The sequence below is a fragment of the Ursus maritimus genome, unplaced genomic scaffold (assembly GCF_017311325.1).
Source record: "Ursus maritimus isolate PB19 unplaced genomic scaffold, ASM1731132v1 scaffold_2, whole genome shotgun sequence".
Classification (NCBI taxonomy): Eukaryota; Metazoa; Chordata; class Mammalia; order Carnivora; family Ursidae; genus Ursus; species Ursus maritimus.
The window spans coordinates 680,792-699,123 of NW_024424452.1; the positions used below are offsets into that span (position 1 = coordinate 680,792).

The window sequence follows — 18,332 nt, forward strand, 5'->3', positions numbered from 1 at the left end:
GGGGGAGGCCCCACGAGCCCTGCGAGAGCCCGCGCTCTCCTCCCAGCTCTCTGGCACGCGTGGAAGGGGCGCATTTCACTGCATGTGAGTCACACCTCCATAAAGGTGAATCTGAGAAAGCAGTAGGTGTTTCTAGGGCCCCAACCCTCCCCCAGAGATTGGAGAAGCAGAAACATCAGGGCCTCTCACCCGGGGGCAGCCTGCTCTGCGGGGTCGCAGGAACCCGCTTCCCCTACGAGGTACGCCCTCCCCCTCCCAGACCAGCAGCCATGCTCTCCCAGAGGCTACATCCCCTGGCCCCTGGGGGCCGTGTGTTGGCCAATCTGGGGGCCTGGCCTTGGAGACGAAGCAGAAATGTCCCGGGCACCCTCCAGAGCCTCCCTGGCCATCCCACCCACTGGGGCAAGCCCACAGCACCTCATCCCAGTCCCTGGGGGCTAATGACTGAGCATGTAGTCTCACCTGGTCCCACAGCTCTATCTGAGGCTGACCCTGCCGGTGGTCGAGGTCCACAGAATGAGGCAAATAAGGCTCAGAGGGGGTCAGACACTTGCCTGAGGTCACACAGTGGCAGACTGGACCAGACCAGCACTGGTCTCCTGGCGCGCCCCCCACCCCCCACTCTGAACTACTTCCCTTCCAGGTTTGACACAGGCAGGTGCCAGGCAGGAGAGGGAGAAGAGGGGGCCTGGGGGTGGAGGCGGTCCCCCAACTGGACAGACGCTGGCCGGAGGTCCCCAAGGGAGAAGGGCCAGGGCTGATGCTTTTGCGGTCTGGGTGGCCAGGCTGGCCCCGGGGTTCTTCTCAGGCTGCTGGAGCTCAGCCGGGTCTGCCCACCCGCGCACATGCCCACACCCCCACATGGCAGCTCAGAGAGAGGCTCCAGGCGTGAGGGGTCTGCCTGTCTACAGAAGCCTCACGCTAAGCTCAGAGCCCCTCCAGGGCGGGAGGGCAGCAGGCTGGGGTGCCCCAGTACCAGGACCCCCTTACCCTAGGCAGGAAGGCCCCACACCCCAGTCTAGGCTCTGCTCTCCATACCCCTTGCCACGGCGCACGCAGCTGAGACAGACAGCCGTCCCATCCACAGGAGCCTGCCCATCCTGTCTCTGGGCACCAGAGACTCGGGGGATCCTCACCCAGTAGCCTGGAGTGAGCCTCCAGAGCCTGTGTCCCCCAGCAGAGACCGCGCCCCAGGGCGTGTGCTGGTCAGGGTGGGGGGGTAGTAGATGGAGGCGCTGCAGAGGGGAGGGCGGCAGAGAGGGGCCGGGCCGAGTCTGCATCTGCACCCCTGCCCCAGCCCTACGACCACAGCGACCACACCCGAGCCCGGCCCACCTCCAGGCCACAGGCCCGCCTCCACGGCGGTGACATCACCTGCCAACCAGGACAGATCTGCCCCAGGCCGCCAGCCCTCTCCTGGCTCCTCCCACACCCTCGGCCTCCCAGGGCTGTCACTGCCCTCTGTCTGTGTCTCCCAGGGAGCCCGGAGGTGACTCAGCCCCTCACTGTTCCCTGGAGCAGAAGTGAGGCATCTGGGCAGGTGAGACATGTCCTGGCACTGGGCTGGGCCGAGCCGGTAGTGTCACCGCCACCAAAGCCCAGCAGGGGAGAGGGCACGTGCACAGAAGCGTGGGTCTGGCAGGGCCCTAGGGCTGGCTCCGAGAACTCTGCCTGTCCCACACTGCGGCCCGGGATGAAGGAGGGCACAGGTGTGTGTGTGGGGGGGGGGCTACCCTTTCTGGTTTCTGCTGTCAAAACCTCCCAACATGCTACGCTCTGTTTGTTTGCTTGACCCTCAGTCTCCGGTCTCCCCGCTGCAGGGGCGCAGGCAGGCTGGCTTCCGCACGCCGCCTGGATTCACCGAGGAGGGGACCATCTACAGAGCAGGCCCTGAAGGAGGGAGGCTCACATCTTCCCCTCTTCCCCCACCCCAGTGCGGGACCCAGCTTTCCCTGGGGACTCTCCCCTCCCACCTGGCCCAGGGGCCTGCTTCCGGCACATTCCCTTCCCTCCGCCGGACCAGCCCCTTCAGCGCACGTGCTGCCGGATTTCAGAGTCCCTCCCCTGACCCCGCGGCACCTTCCAGCCACTGCCCTGTATGCCCCTCCAACCCGCCCTTTACCAACCCCTGGCCTGCAGGTACCGCACGGGGACCCCCTGGGCTGGGCAGCATGCACGACGGCCTGCCCGCCCCGGCGGTCCTCCCGCCCCCCCGCCAGGCTCTGGAGCCCTCCCTGTCGTCTCGTCTCCTGGTTGTAAAAACCATACTTGGGAGCTGAGGGTATGTGGTAGTCACACGACACTGGGGATGTTCTAAATGCCACTGGGCTGCTGGCTTTGATGGTCAGTTTTATGTTACGTGAATTTCACCTCAGGGAAGAAAAAAGCAGAAAATCTGTATATCTTCGGCTATTGGCTACCTGGTGTCTACCTCCGGCCTCTTTCTCCAGAACTTTCCTCAAGCTCGAGTCTCCACTCGCGGTCCGTGGTGACTTCTCAATCGTAACCCCTCACACCAGCTCCTGGTCTCCACCCTTCTTCCTTTGTCCTTGGGTCTAAACCAGAGTGTCCTCGTTTCTCCCTGTCCTGCGCCCCACACGCTATGTTCCGGCACATTCTGTTCCCCAAATTTCAAACTATATCCAGGATTTGACCACTTCCCACTGCACCACTGCCAGCACCCTAGACGACTCAAAGCCTCCCAGCGTCCACCTCACCTCTGCCGGCCAGGGCCCTCCCCCACAGCAGGCAACGAGGCCCTGCATGCTCCATGCCACCGGTGAGCCCGTCCCCCACTCTCCACCCGGAACACACTTGCCTACTTGCTTCTCCTTTGAACACACGAAGCTCATGGCCCACAGTGGCAGGGGCCACTGTATCTGCTATGGCCACCCCTCTTCTGGGGGAGCTGTCTCCCCTCCTCCGTGGATAATTCTGGATAACCCCAGCACCAGAAACCCCAGGGTCTTCTTACCCACCTCTCCCCACATCCCCTCCCGGTGACATCCTCCTGCTCAGGGAGCCCCAGACTTCACCGCATCCCAGGACCACACCCTAACCTTGGTCACTGCCAGTAACCCCACACTTGCCATCTCAGTACCTGTACTCACTCACGGCCTGCCCTGACACCAGGGACCACCAGTCCACCCCCTGCCCCTTTCCACATCGCCCTGTGTCTTCCCTGCCCACCCTCATCACACCATGTAGAGCCCATCCCTCCACCAAAGCCCGTGCCCAAGGAGCTGAATGTTCTAGAGAAAGACACAGGACCCTGTAGAAGGTGCCTGGGTTCATCTGGGACCCGGGGAAGGTGTGGATGGTAAACGTGGTGACTTGTGATCAATGTTGGCTCTCAGCACAGGAGCAGCTGCGCTCTGGACCCCCGGCCCCGGGCACGCGGCTGTGCAGTGTTCCTGGAGCAACCACACCCGGGCAAGAGCCAGGATGGGCAGCAAGGACCCTGTCCTCCAGGTATCAGGTCTGTGCTCTGTTCACGGATTGCTGCCTCTGACCGGGTGGGCGGGGGGCAATTACTCCCCTCCAGCTCAAGTGACTTCCCAGGACTTAAAGGTGTAGGGCCCCCCACCTTCAGAAGCCAGGCATTAAAGACTGGGACATTCAAAACAACTGCACATACAGGAAAAATTCACAAATGACCAGAGAAGAGCTTAGAAAAGACCCGAGACAGGGCATCTGGGCAGCTCAGTCGGCTGAGTCTCCATTTCTTGATTTTGGCTCAGGTCATGATCCCGGGATCATGGGATCAAACCCATGTTGGGCTCCGCGCTCAGCAGAGAGTCTGCTTGAGATTCTCGGTCTCCCTCTGCCCCCTCCTGCTCATGTGCTCTCACTCTAAAATAAATAAATAAAATCTTTAAAAAAAAAAAAAAGACCCAAGAAGACATTAAGTTCATACCTCAGGGTGATCCTTGGCAGATAATCTATAACAATCAAAACAAAACAAAAGCAATAAACGAAACAATGACTAAGCCAGCAAGCCCTGGGAAGAGGGGAGCACCTGACTTCAAAGTTCCCACATTATTAGTTTCAAACGTCCAACAAAAACAATCACAAGGCATACAGAGAAACAGAAAAGCATGGCCCGTTCAAAGGAACAGATGAACAGAATCTGTCCCCGACAAGGATTTAGTGGCAGACGTATTACACAGATGTTAAAAAAAGTTTTGAATGTGCTTGAAGAACAAATGCCATATGTGAAGAAAGTCAAGAAAACAATGTACAGACAGAAGAGAGATAGGAATAAAGACAGAAAATCTACAAAGAAACTTCTGGATGTGAAAGCACAGTAACTGAAATAGAAAATTCAGCAGAGGGATTCAAAGGCAGATCTGAGCAGCCAGGAGAAAGAATCAGTGACCTTGAAGACAGGACAATGGAAGTTATGGAGGCCAAGAAACAGGCAGAAAAGAAGATGGAAGAAAAGTGAACAGAACGAAAAGGGCCACGTGATGTGCGTGGGAGACACTGTGAGCAGGAAGATCTGTAGAAATCACGGTGTGAAGAGACGTGAGCACAAACATCCACGAGGCTCTGCGAACTCCAAGAGGCCACACCTTGAGACACGCGACAGGACAGCGTCCAGAACCCGGACCCAAGGATCGCAAGGGCAGCGGGAAGAAAGCCACTCGTCACCAGAAAGCCTCAAAGAGATGAAAAGCAGATTTCTCATCAGAAACTTCAGAGGCTAGAAGACAGTTGGCTCAAATGTGCAAAGTGCTCAGAGGAAAAAAACTGTCAACTAGGAATCCTAGTTCTGGCAAAACTGTCCCTCAAAAGTGAGGGAGAACTAGAGATGTTCCCAGGTAAACCAAAGTCGAGGGAGTTTGTGACCACAGCTGCAGCACCGCAGAGCCGTACGGAGACACAAAGACGAAACGTAGACACATGGCGACTACGGAAGCCAGTGTTGTTATCGCAACGGTTGGCTGGCATTCCATGGTGTTAAAACAGTGGTTTTCTACATGATTTAAGAGACTAACTCATTTGATTAAAAAAATTATCAATGTAAAACTTAGTACTACCATAACTTTGGTATTTAATTCCAGACCTTGTTTTCTACATAAGTTACGAGACTAAATGCATTTAAGATAATTATTCATGGGGGCACCTGGCTGCCTCAGTCTGAGAAGATGCCACACTTGATTTCAGTTGGGTGGAGACATTACTTTAAAAAATGAATGAATGAATGAATGAATGAATGAATATTTATGTCTTTAGGCACACAATGTGTAAAAGGAGACACTGTGCCATCACAACCGAAAAGGTGTCGCACAGACACCTGTGAAGGAGCAGGGTTTCTGTGTGTGACTGAAGTTAAACTACTATACATTCAATTTAGAAGGTTATACATTTAGGATGTTAAATGGGATCCCCACGGGAACCAGGAAGGAAAGAGCTACAGAATATACACAAAAGGAATTAGGAGGGAATTTAAACACTTCACATAAACTCAACACCGAGGACGACAGGAATGCAGGAAACGAGGGACAAAACGTTATAGGCCACACACCACACAAAGAGCACAAGACAGAAGGAAGTCCCTCCTTACCGGCGTTCACATTCCGGGTAAATGCATGAACCTCTCCAGTCAACGGACAGAGGATGGCGGGATGGACAGAAACGCATGGTGCAGCCGCTGGCTGTCCACGAGCGACGCGGCTGACATCTGAAGACACAGCGGGCTGGAAGTCAAAGGATGGGAAAGGAGACTGCGCGCAGACAGCACCAGGAGAGCTGGAGTGGTTTCACGAACATCAGACAAACAGACGAAGTCAGGAAAAGGCCACAAGGGACGAAGGAGGACAGTCCGTGTAACAGCTCAAAACAGCAAGAAGATCTAACAATTACGTTTACGTGTCTAATGACAGACCAACAAAACACAGGAAGCCAGACCCGACAGAGCGGAAGGGAGACGCGGCCAGCCTCGAATGACAGCTGGAGACCGCGGTGCTGCGCTCACGGGGATGGACGGAAACATCACAGGAGTAAGGGAACGGGGGACTTCACGCAACAGCCACCCAGATCCAACCAGACGCTCCACCGGACCGGGACGGCGCACGCCTTCCTCCCTGGTGCCCACGGGGCGGCGTACCGTTGTACCCGGTCGACCGCACGTGAGGCCGCACGTGAGACCGGACAGATTTTAGGAGGTAGGTTTCATACAAAGTATCTTCTCTGGCCCCAACAGGGTGGAGTTAGAAGTCAACACAGAGACAACGGGAACGTCCACAACATCGTGGACATGTAACACACCTTTACGCGACCAGAGGATCAAGGCAGAAATCACAAGGGAGACTAGAGACGAGATGAAATTAGATGAAGGAAACCGGAACGCGACACCAGAACACGGGCTGCAGCGACGGTGGTGCCAGCGGGGAGATCTGCAGCTGTAAATGCTGACGTTACAGGACTAGGAGGACGTCAAACCAACGGCCAGCTCACACCTGAAGGAACCAGACAAAGAACAGACGGAACCCAGAGCTGGCACAAGGGAGGAGACCATCAAGACTGGAGCAGGGGTCAGTGCAATGAAAGAAAACCAAGAGAAAATACATGAGAGCAAAAGCCGGTTCCTCGAGAAGATCGATGCATCGGCGAGCCTTGAGCTGGATGGACTAAGAAACAGACCCGAGTCCCTAAAATCAGCCCCGAAGTGTGGGACGCCGCTTCCAGAAATAAAACGGTCCACGAGAGCGTGCTGTGAACAACGGTACGCCAACAACGGGGTCACCTAGAGGAAGTGGACAAATTCCTGGAAACGGGAAACCCACCAAGACCAGATCACCAAGAAGCGGACCATCTGAATGGGCCTGTGAACAAGTAGGAGACCGAATCGGTCACAGAAATTCCCAGCAAAGAACAGCCCTGGCCCTGACGGCTTTACTGGTGAATTCTGCTCAACACTGAATAACCAACACCCGTCCTTCTCAAGCTTTTCCAGAACAATTGCGGGGGAGGGAGCGCTTCCTGATTCATCCGATACAGCCAGAACCCCAGAGATACTCCGAGAAAATCACAGACCAGTGTCCCTTGTGAACACGGAGGCCAACACCCTCCACAGGCCACTGGAGGACAGGCCGCGGCAGCACAAGAAGATAGCGGCTTTCTCCGTGGGCCGCACAGGGGACTCCCCGTGAAAACCCGCCAGTGTGACGCACCATGTCCGCAGAACGAGGGGACACCCACACGATCGTCGGTCTCAACTGATGCAGGAACAGCACCTAACTCATCCGACACGCTCACAAAGGCACTCGACAAACCAGGAACGGGAGGAACCGTCTCCACACGGTAACCTCGAAACCCCCACGGCAAACGTGATCCTCGACGGGGACGGCCTGAACGCTTCCTCAAGGAGCAGGGACAAGGGTGGCGCCTGCCCTCACCACCTCCGCTCCACACAGTCCTGGAAACTCCGGCCGGAGCAGCCGGGCACGAGAACGAAGGAAGAGGCATCTACAGGGGAAAGGATCTGTTTGCCTACGACGTGGTCTTACGTGCAGAGGACTCTAAAGACTCCACAAAAGAGTGGTCAGAGTAAGTGGGTCCAGCACGTAAGGGATACAAAGTCAGCACGTGAAAATCAGCTGCGTTTTTATTTACTTGTTTTTTAAGTAGTTTCTACACCCAACATGGGCCTCAAACTCAGCACCCTGAGATCCAGAGTCGGGTGCTCAGCTGACTGAGCCAGCCAGGGGCTGTAGTCAGTTGCATTTTTATACAGAATGAGCAATCTGAAAGTAAATTGCGAGAACAAATCAATTTACAATAGCATCGAAACCAATAAAACACTTAAGAAATAACCAAGTTGGTTAAAAAAAAAAAACTTGTATGATGAAAACTCTAAAATGTTGTAGAAAGAAATTAAAGACATAAATACATGGAAACATATCGCATGTCATGAACTGGAAGACTTGACGCTGTCAGAATGTCGATATTCCCCACAGCAAACCTACAGACTCAATGCAACCCTACAAAATCCCAATGACCATTAGAGCTGGAGGGCTTCCACCCCGTGATCCGAAATCTAACGCAAAGCTGCAGTCCTGAAAACAGTGTGGTACCGGCATCAACCACACAGACAGCGGGACAGAATAAACCAGAAGTTAACCTTCGCCCAGGTGCTCAGACGCTCTCTGACGCGAGCGCTAAGACCCCTCAATGGGGAAAAGACAGGTTTCTCAGCAAGTGGCGCTGGGAAGACGCCCACGTGCGCAGAGTGACGCTGGGCCCTCACCCAAGAGCACATACAAAAATTAACTCAAAATGGATCCAGGACCTAAACCTAAGACCACAGGCCCCATGTTGGGCCACAAAACAGGTCTGAATAAATTTAAGAAGATGAAAATCACATGACACATCTTCCGACCACCGTGGTGTGAAAGGAGAAATCCAGGACAAGAAAACGGGAAAATTCACACGTGTGGAGATTCAGCAGATGCTTGAACGACCAGTGGGTCAAGGGGGAAATTGAAAAATAATTGAGACGAATGAAAATGGAAAACCACACACGGAGACTCGGAGAGCCCAGCAACAACTGTTGTGAGAGGGAAGCGCACGTGGTAAGCGCCCGATGGAGAAACAAGAAAGGTCTGTGATAACCTAGCCGCATGCCGCGAGGAGCCAGAGAAAGAACAGACGAAGCCCAGGGCGCCGGGGGCACGGTCAGTGAAGCGTCCGGCTCTTGGTCTGGGCTCAGGTCGTGATGTCAGGGTCGTGAGACAGAGCCCACGGTGGGCTCCGTGCACAGCGTGATGTGTGCTTGAGACCCTTTCTCCCTCTGCCCTCCCCCCACCCCGCCTGCTCGCTCTCTCTCTAAAAAAAAGAGAGGGGGACAAAAATAGAAAGATCAATGACATGAAGAGCTGTTTTTTTGGAAAAGACAAACAAAACTGACAAATTTTTCTAGACTCACCAAGAAAACAAGAGAGAGGACTCAAGTCGATAAAATCAGAAATGAAAGAGGAGACGGACGACCGATACCACGGAGACGCTGAGGATCGTTCGAGACCATTAGGAATAATTCATCCCCACCAACTGAGCAAGCAGCTAATAAACCCCTAGGAACGTAGGAGCTGAATCATGAAAAAGTAGACCTGAACACATGCATTAGTAGCAAGGAGACTGAATCCATCATCAAAAGGCTTTCAACAAACCTCCAGAACCAGATGGCTTCCGGTGAATTCTACCAGCATTTAAAGAAGAAGTAATACCAATTAATACCAAAAAACAGAAGATGAGGGAACACTTGCAAACTCCTTTTATGAGGCCAGCACTACCCGACGTTAACATCAGACAAGGACCCCACAATTACAGGCCAGTGTCCCTCATGAGCACATAGGCAAAAGTCCTCAATGACAGATCCGCAAACTGAATTCAACAACACGTTGAAAGGACCGTGCGCCACGATCGAGGGATACAAGTCTGGATCACGAAACCCACCCGCGCAGCCCCTCCTTCGCTGTCCTGCCCGCTGCTCCGAGCAGCACGTTAAATAAACTTCTGTGTCCTCAGGAAAAAAATCAATCCGGCATCCGCAAATCGATTAATGCGATTCGCCCCAGTAACAAAATGAAAGACAAAAATCATACGATTTCAATAGATGCAGTAAAAGCATCTGACAGAATTCAACATCCGTTTATGAGAAACACCCCGAACAAAGTGGGTACAGAGGGAACGAGCCTCGACGCAACAAAGGCCACACAGGACAAGCCCAGAGCTCCCATCACACTCAGCGGCGAGACGCTGGGGGCTCTCCCTCTAAGGTCAGGAACAAGACAAGGGTGCCCTCTGTGCACCTGCATTCCATCTGGTGCTGGAAGTCCAGGCCAGGGCAGCGAGCGGGGAGAAAGATACAAAAGGCTTCGTAAGGGCAGGAAAGGGAAAGCGAACTGTCGCTATCTGCAGATGACACGTTATGCGGAGAAAACCCTGGAGGTTCTCCGCACACGCGTACGCACACCTAGAACCATCAACGCCATCAGTGAGGCTACACGACACAGGGTCAATGTACAGAAGTCAGCTGTGTTCCTCCGCACGTACACCAACCAGGAGAAAGAGCGATTCAGAGAACAATCCCGCTGACGGGTGCTCAGAAATAGTGGCACACCGAGAAGTAAAGTTAGTCCAGGAGGTGAAGGGCGGGAGGCCGAACGCTATAAAACTTTGAAGAAAGAAACTGAAGACACAAATTCACGGAAAGACAGTCCGTGCTCGTGGTTGGAAGAATTAATATCGTTCAAATACCCACACTACCCAAAACAATCTACGATCCCATGCAATCCCTACCAAAAGTCCAATGGCATTTTTTCACAGAAATACATCAAACAATCCAAAAATGTGTACAAAATCACAAAAGACCCCAAATAATCAAGCAATTTTGAGAAAGGGGAACAAAGTTGTTGGCCTCATGCTTCCCAATTTCAAAGTATGTTACGAAACTACAGTAATCAAACTACTACGGTACTGGCATAAAAACGGACACGTAGACGAGTGGAGCAGAGTAGAGCCCAGAAGCGGACCCGCCCATACACGGTCAATAAATCTATGACAAAGGAGCCAAGAACACACGATGGGGACAGGACAGCCGATTCAGTAAAAGGTGCTGGGAAAACTGGACAGCCTCACGCCATACACAAAAATCAACTCAAAATGGATTAAAGACTTGAGTCTAAGACCTGAAACCATAAATCTCCTAGAAGGAAACACGGGCACTAAGCTTCTTGACATTGGTCCTGGTGAGGAATCTTTGATTTGACACCCAAAGCAGAGGCAGCAAAACCAAAAATAAAGCAATGGGACCGCATGCAACTGGAAAGCTTTTGCAGCAAAAGGAAAAGACAACTTGTGGAATGGCAGAAAATATTCGCAAATCATATCTAACAGTAATATCTAAAAGCTATAAAGAACTCACACAACTCAGTAGCAACACAAACAAGAGAAACACCCAGCAATCCAATTAACCTGGGTAGAGGTTCTGAACAGACATTTTCGCAAAGGAGACACACGGGCGGCCGGCAGGTCAGCGAGAAGGTGCCCATCGCGGATCGTCCGGGAAACGCACATCAGGACCACAGTGCGATCCCCTCGACACCGGTCAGAATGGCCACCGTCCGAACGACAAGAAGGAACAAGGTCGGTGAGGATGTGGAGAAAGGGGAACCCTCGTGCGCTGCCGGTGGGAAAGCGAATTGGGGCAGACACTGTGGAGAACAGCGCGGAGGTTCCTCAAAAAGTTAAAAATAGAACTACGGTAAGATCCAGCAAGGGCCCTTCTGCGTAGTTACCAACGGAAACCAAAACACTAACTCGAGAAGACGTCTGCACCCCCAGGCTCACTGCGGCATCGCTCACCGGGGACGAGACACGGAGCCGCGACGGGTCCGCGGTGGCCGAGCGGACAGTGAAGACGCTGCATGTCCACATGCGCTGGGACGTTGTTCCGCCACAAGGAAGGGGGCGCCTTGCCCTCTGCGACAGTATGGATGGACCGCGAGGGCATCACGCTGAGTGAAAGCAGTCAGAAAGAAGGAGACGACTACCGCCTGTGGACCCCAGGAAAACCCCCGCACGCACAGACACAGAGAACAGACTGGCGGTGGCCGGGGGCGGGCGGCTGAGGTGCGTGAAGGGGGTCGAGGGGCACAAAAGTCCAGGTACAAGACGAGCAGGTCCCAGATGTGACGTACGGCCTGGTGACCCCCCGTCGTGTATTTGAACGTGGCTAAGAGAGTAGCTTCTAGAAGCTCTCAACACAAGGAAAGAGTTGTGTCTCTGTGTGGTGACAGGCTGCTCAGCAGACTTACTGCCATCGGTGGTTCAGTCTACGCAAGTCCCGGATCACCGCGTCGTGCCCCTGACGCTAACATCACACTCCAGGTGGACAGCACCTCAGGTTTTAAAAGGAAACCTACGGACACGAGAGCAACACTGCGGGACCCCACGTCTCTGAGGGACCGCCAGGCTCACAGAGGCAGCTGGGGGCCGGGGAGGGGGAATGGCGGTTTAGTGGGGACAGAGGGTTAGTTGCTGAAGATGGAAAGTTCTGGAGACAGCTGGTGGTGACAGCTGCAGACATGAAGGTGCTGAAGGCCCCTGAACCGCACGCACCCAAATGGTCAAGACTGTCCGTTCTGGGTTCTGTGTGAAAGGGGCAGAGCCCGTCTCAGCCACCACTGAGCCTGATGGGGCCCCAGGCAGCAGCCGCCAGGTGAGCAGGGGACAAACCCAGACCCTCCGCCTGCCACCCTGGGACCCGGGTGGAGACCTTCTGGCTCTTTCACTGGGGAACTGGGACCAAGCAGCCAGCTCACAGGGGTGGGGGACAGCGGCTGGCAGACCCCGAACCGGCAACCGAGGAGGGCGGGGCGCGAGGACAGGGGCGATGTCTCCCCACCACGCCCCTCCCCTGCCTTCCAGGAGCTGCGTCAGGAGCGCAGGCCCAGCTCCGAGTCCACTCTGGGGCAAGCTCAGCCTAGTGAGTGTCCCCGGGCATGTCAGACCCGGGGGGCTGGGCCTCTCCTGCTGGGGTGGAGGTGGGGGGATGCACGGGGCCCGAGCACAGAGGCAGGTGAGGAACGCAGCCCGGAGGGCCCTCCAGCCCGTCCGACCGAGAATCACCTTGTGATCCAGCCCCTTACTCCTCCGTCTCTGCCCCAAACACTCAGGCACTCGCACCCCCGCATCCACAGCGGCCAAGAGGTGGAAGCCAGGCAGGTGTCTACTGGTGGACGATGGGCCACGCGTGGAGCACCCCTCTAACAGGAGCAGGGACAGGCAGGCCAGCAAGGGTGGACAGACACCACGCTGCGGGAGTGAGCCAGAAACAAGGCAAACACGGCAGGACCCCACTCACATGAGGCCCGGGCGTCGTCAGACCCACAGACACGGACGGGCCGGGGGGCCGGGGCGCAGGGCGGTAAGAGCTCTGCAGATGCAGAGTGGGGATGGTGGACACTAGCAGGACTGTACTTAACGCCACCACACACCCAGGACGCTTACGACGGGGGCGCCCGGGGGGCTTGGTCGGTTCAGCCTCCGACTCCTGGTTTCGGCTCAGGTCACGATCTCCTGGTCAGGGGATCGGGGATCGAGCCGGCCTCAGGCTCCCTGCTCGGCGGGGACCCTGCTTCCCCTCTCCCTCTGCCTCTGCCCCTGCTTCTTGTGCGTGCTTTTGCACACACACAAGTACACACGCTCCCCCCCCAAATAAATAATCTTTAAAAAAAAGAAAAGGTGGTTAAAATGGTAACTTTTATGCATATTTTACCACAAAAATTTTTGTTTAGCCCGAAAACCAGGTGGTGGCTGCCCCAGAGATGGGTGCTGCCTGCCCGGCCCCCTCCTCAGCAGTGACGCGCCCACCCAGGGGACCCTCTCCCAAACCAGGCCGAGTTCCTGAAATTCCCCCACCGCGCTGCTTCTGTCCTGGCTTACGACAAGTTCAGCAAGTTCAGGAGACTCGTGCCCGCCGTGAAGCCTTCTGGGCGGAGCGAGCGGCTTCTGCTCCGAGGTCACCACATGGCTGCGGGCATAGCTGGGCTGCAGGGACCGCCCCCCCCCCAGGCCGCTCAGAGCCAGACCCTCGGGTCCCAGCTCCAGAAACGTGCCTGGAGCAGCCCGGCCTCCACGCAGCCATCCCAAACCGCGTGTCTTGGCAGAAATGAGGACCTCCCCACGGAGCCGACCGCTTGCATCCACAGGCCGGGGTGCTCTCAGAATCGGCTCCACCTGGAGCTCCAGATAACTCAGACGCCCAGGAGGCGTGCACCAAAGGACCCGCCATTACCACCCACACCGAAATCCAATGAAAGCCTTGAGAGCCCAGGTGCTTCCGGGGTATCGGGCCTGGGGCTCAAAGGAGGGACTCTAGCATTTGTCCCAACTAGGTAGGCAGCTCGGCGGACATGCAGAGGGCCCCCTCCCCGCCCCCCCAAGATGGAGACCCCACCCAGGCCTTGCAAACGCACCCACTCTCCCAGGCCTGTCATGAAACACACTTGTCTGGGAGACTGTCAGCCAGGTCCCACGCTCAAAGGAGGGGGGAGCCCATGACTGGAGCAGGTCCTGTGGGGGCGGCAGGGACTCCCTCATCCCAAGGCTGCCTCCCTCCCAGGAGCCCTCCCGTGGCCAGCTGGCCAGGCCTGCCCAAATCTACTGCAAAACCCCCCACGCCTGGTGGTTAGAGGTGGCCCAGGCCTGCCCTGCTGGCCTGCTGTCCAGGGGCTCACTGCCCCCTGCCCCGGCAATGCCCTGCTGCCGGCTGGCTGTGGTCAGGCAGGGCAGCCATGAGCCAGTCCGTGTCACCACAGAATGGCCCCGAGCTGCCCGTCTGGGCCGCGGCAGGCACAGAGGCACAGAACCTGGACAGACCAGATGGCTTCATCCAAGAAGCAGAGACTGGGGGCGTGCATTCCACGGGGGTCATGAGGGAGGGGGCAGGGCAGCAGGCCTCGCCCCCGATACCCCTGTAGCAGGGGGGAAGGTCAGGAAGGGGGATAGGGCTATAGCATTGAGACCTGCTCTGCCTTTGAAGCCCCACGTCTCCCAAGGCGGGTCAAGTTTCCAAGACCTCAGTTTCCCCAGCTGTGAAATGGGGGCGATCGCCAGCATCTTGCCTGCTCCACAGGGCTGCCAGACAGATAAGGCGAGATGCTGGTGTCATGGGCCAATTCTGAAAAACCAGAGGCTTGGCCCAATGCCAGGGAAAGCTGGGCTTGTAAGAACTGACCACTCCAGAGCCTAGCATGCCTGCCTCGGGGCAGTGGCCTCTGGCTGAGTGGGTGGGCAGGGCATGGCAGTGCCCACTGTGAAAGGAGGAGCCCCTGAAGGACCCAAGAGGCCAGGGAGCCCCCATCCCACCTGCCAGGCTGCCCCCTCCCCAAAGTTGCTGGAGGGAGGCTCTGGGCCCAAACCTGCTGCTCCTGAGCAGTGTGACCAGGAAGGAGAGGGACAGGGTCGGCCCCCCTCCCCCGGCCCCTGCCCAAGGCTGAGAACTGAACAAGCCAGTCACCTCTCTCTGGCATGGCCAGCTTTCCGAAACAAGTGAAGGTGGTGGTCTGGAAGAGGAAGGTTCGGAGAGTGTGAGCCAAACCAGCCAGCTGGCAGGAGCAGAGCACGGTGGTGCCAGTGCAGCCCCAACGGCACCATCGGGGTGGGCCCTGTGGCTACCCGGCTCAGGGGGCCGGGGGAAAGGCCACCGCGGTCTGCCCGGCTTCCAGAGAAGACTGCCACCGGCTCCAGGACCCTCGAGCTCCTGGTATAGCCTCTCTTGGCAACACCGCCGCTGACCAGCAGATTCCCAGGACCTGGGGCTGCCGAAGACTGCCCCCCCCAGTCCAGTGGGTGGGCAACAGAGGAGAGCTGGCGACCAGGTCTGTGGTCAGACTGCTGTCTCAGGACAAATGCAGGCCCCCTCCTTGGGAGGCTTGTGGTAGGTGTGTTCTGAGGAGTCTGGGCTAGGAGCCCCCAGTGGGGTGTCCAGTGTCCCCCTGGAGTGCCTGGGGAACAGCACTTGAGTGGGGCCACCCCCTGCCCTGGCGTGGCATGAGCAGGTGAGGCTCTAGGGGCTGCTCCTGCCCCACCCTCACCCTCAGCAAGGACCACGGGGGTGCTGCTGATGGCTCTGAAGCAGGGTTCTCCTGGCTTGGAAGCACAGCCTATCCTTTTCCTGCCAATCCCAGGACAAATCGCCCCAGGAAGGGAGGGGAAGCTCGTCAGGACTCTAGCACCTTGGAAATCACCCCAGAACAGGGCCACCCAGGAGCAAAGTCCAGGAGATGCCTGCTGGGAGGATGGGTGCAGGTGGACTGGGAGCGAGAGAGTTACAGGCTGCACCTGCCCCAGTGCCCCACCTGAACTGGCTACCTGCCCAGAGCAGCCGGTTGCTAGGGTGGGGAGAGGGGAGTCCTTTCCGATGGCTTCCTCCCCCAGCCCCCTGCTCAGGGTGCGTGCAAAAGGGTGGCCCCAGGCGGCGGGGGGGGGGGCATGACGTCACCTCCAGGTGGCAGAGAGCCCGGTGGACCCCCACACCCACGCACAGAAGCCCCCCGGGCAGGCTCGCCCTTTCTCTCCCTGCAAACGCTCGCCCGGGTGATTTCCTCTTTCTCTGCGGAGCCGAGGTTTCGCAACGCGGCGGCGGTCCGCGGGTGACAGCGAGACACGCAGCCTGGGGCGGGGGGAGGGGAGCCGACACAGCCGCAGGCCCCGGGGCCGCTGGGAGGCAACGTCCGGCTCCATGCAGGTGCACCCCGGGCCCGCGCCCCCCAGCCACGCAGGCGCCGCAGCACCCCTCCCAGTCCCCGGGGCTGGCATCCAGGCCGGCACCCACCCGGGGCCGCACCCATCCCGGCCCCGCACCCATTCGCGCCGGCACCCACTTGGGCCGGTGCCTCCCAGGGGCGCACCCACCCCGACCCGCATCCAGCCTGGCCCCACACCCACGCGGACCGGCCACGACCCTAGGCGCGCCCGCCCGGCCGCACCTACCCGGGGCGCCGCAGTCGGCGCATCGCGTGTTCCCCGGTCGCTGCAGCAGCTCCAGGACGGCCCTTCGCCGCTCCTTGGCCATGGCCGCGATGCTGCCCGCCCGCGATGCCGGGCCCGGGCCCGGAGCGTCCACCCCGCCGCGCTAGGGCCCCACGCAGGCTGCTCGCCGCCCGCGGCCCTGCGCCATCCTGGGCGGCCTCAGCCCGCGCGCCGGTTCCGCATTCCTGCCGCCGGGCCCGGCTCCGCCGCCGCCGCCGCTGGTGCCTCCGCCGCGGCCGCTGAGCGTGTGCCGGCGCGGGGCCCGGGGCGCACGGCGCGCTCTGGCCGGCACGGCCCGCGGGCGGCCCCCAGCGGCGCGGGCGGGCGGGCGGGCGGCCTCCTTCCGCGCCCAACCCGGCCCCCAGCCTGCGCGCTTAGGGACCAGCCCTGAGGTCTCCCTGCTGCCCACCCCCATCTGAGCACAGCGCCACGAGCCACACTGGCGGGGGGCTTGAGCAGGCCTGGGTGGGCTCCTCCATGGGCGCTCTGGGCGGGGCACAGCGCCTGGACACCTACTGTGTGTCAGGCAGCACCCCCGGCCCGGCGGGCGCTCTGGGAATGCTGGCTGAGGGAAGGGGTGTCAGCTCACACCATCCCTGCCCCAGGGAGGAGGCGGCCAGCAGGCCCCGTGGGCCGCAGGGGCTCAGGCCACAGGAGGGACAGGACAGGTGGGGGCCCCCATGCCCCGGATAAAGCCCCTGTCAGGAGGCCAGGGACCCCAGAGTGAGGGTGAGGGGAGGGAGGGAGGTGATGGGTGCCCCTTCCTCTGCCTGCCTCTGCACTTTTCCAAATTCTTTCCATCATCTTAAATTATGAATGCAGTGAAGGAGACGACTGAAATAGGCATCCCGCTGAAGAATTACAGCTTCTCTCTACTCCCGTCTCAGGCAATTCCGAGTGTTAACTATCCCTCTGCATCCTTCCAGAATGGTCCCCGGCCTGTCGGAGCACCAGGGGACTCCCTAATCCTTCTGACCTGCCACTGGGTTTTTGTGGGGTTTTCACTTAAAAAAACCTTACGCATCTTCCAAGTCAACAGATACGGACCCGTTTCTTTCTCTGTCAGCGCTGCATCCTACTCAGAGTTCAGCTGGGCCACGGCGTGTTCACCCAGTTGCGGGCCGAGGCGCATTTAGGGCGTTTTCAGTCGGTCAGAGTCACAGCTGCACGACCCGCCCTAGCCCACCGGCAACACCTCCGTGAGTGTTTCAAGTGGATTCGCACCACGAAGGGGCGCCTCCGGGACAAGGGGACAAGGGATGGGATCTGTGGCAGACCCTGCCAGTCGCCCTCTGTGAGGCCGCACGGGCCTTGCCCCACCAAGTGCCTGCTCCCTGTGCCGCGGCCAACACGGGGCTCACGGAGCTTCCAGGGCCTTGTCCATCGCTTCGGCAGAACGCGGCGCCCCACTCTGCTCTGCGTTTCTAGGTCACTAGTCCTGTAGTGCTAGGTGGTCAACTGGCCACACGTCTCTCTGCCCCACCAGACTGGAGCCCCCTGAGCAAAGACGGATGGCGTGTTCCTCCCTGGGTCCTTGACCAAGGTCAGAGCCTGCCCCCAGCACACGTGAGGAGAATGCTGCTTAACGAAGACGATGATGACAAGTTACAGCTGCCGACTAGTTACCTAGGCACCAGCTTAAACCCCTCAGTGTAGTTTTTTTTTTTTAAAGATTTTTTTATTTATTTATGTGACAGAGAGACAGCCAGCGAGAGAGGGAACACAAGCAGGGGCAGTGGGAGAGGAAGAAGCAGGCTCCCAGAGGAGACGCCTGATGTGGGACTCGATCC

At 57.8% G+C, this 18,332-nt stretch overlaps 1 protein-coding gene across 5 annotated transcripts in view; it reads right to left on the reverse strand.

The window, feature by feature from the left end:
* The window catches only part of ADAP1 (ArfGAP with dual PH domains 1), a 57,257-nt gene extending 40,537 nt beyond the window's left edge, over positions 1 to 16,720 (reverse strand). The window contains exon 1 of one of the 5 annotated variants that reach the window (XM_040634641.1): positions 16,504 to 16,720. In XM_040634641.1, coding sequence (XP_040490575.1) covers positions 16,504 to 16,585 — 82 coding nt within the window. In that variant the 5' untranslated portion in view covers positions 16,586 to 16,720. Of the gene's footprint in view, positions 1 to 10,930; positions 11,160 to 16,503 lie in introns of those variants that run through there. The other 4 variants (XM_040634642.1, XM_040634639.1, XM_040634640.1 and 1 more) reach the window with 4 other exon arrangements.
* Positions 16,721 to 18,332: the final 1,612 nt, after the last annotated feature.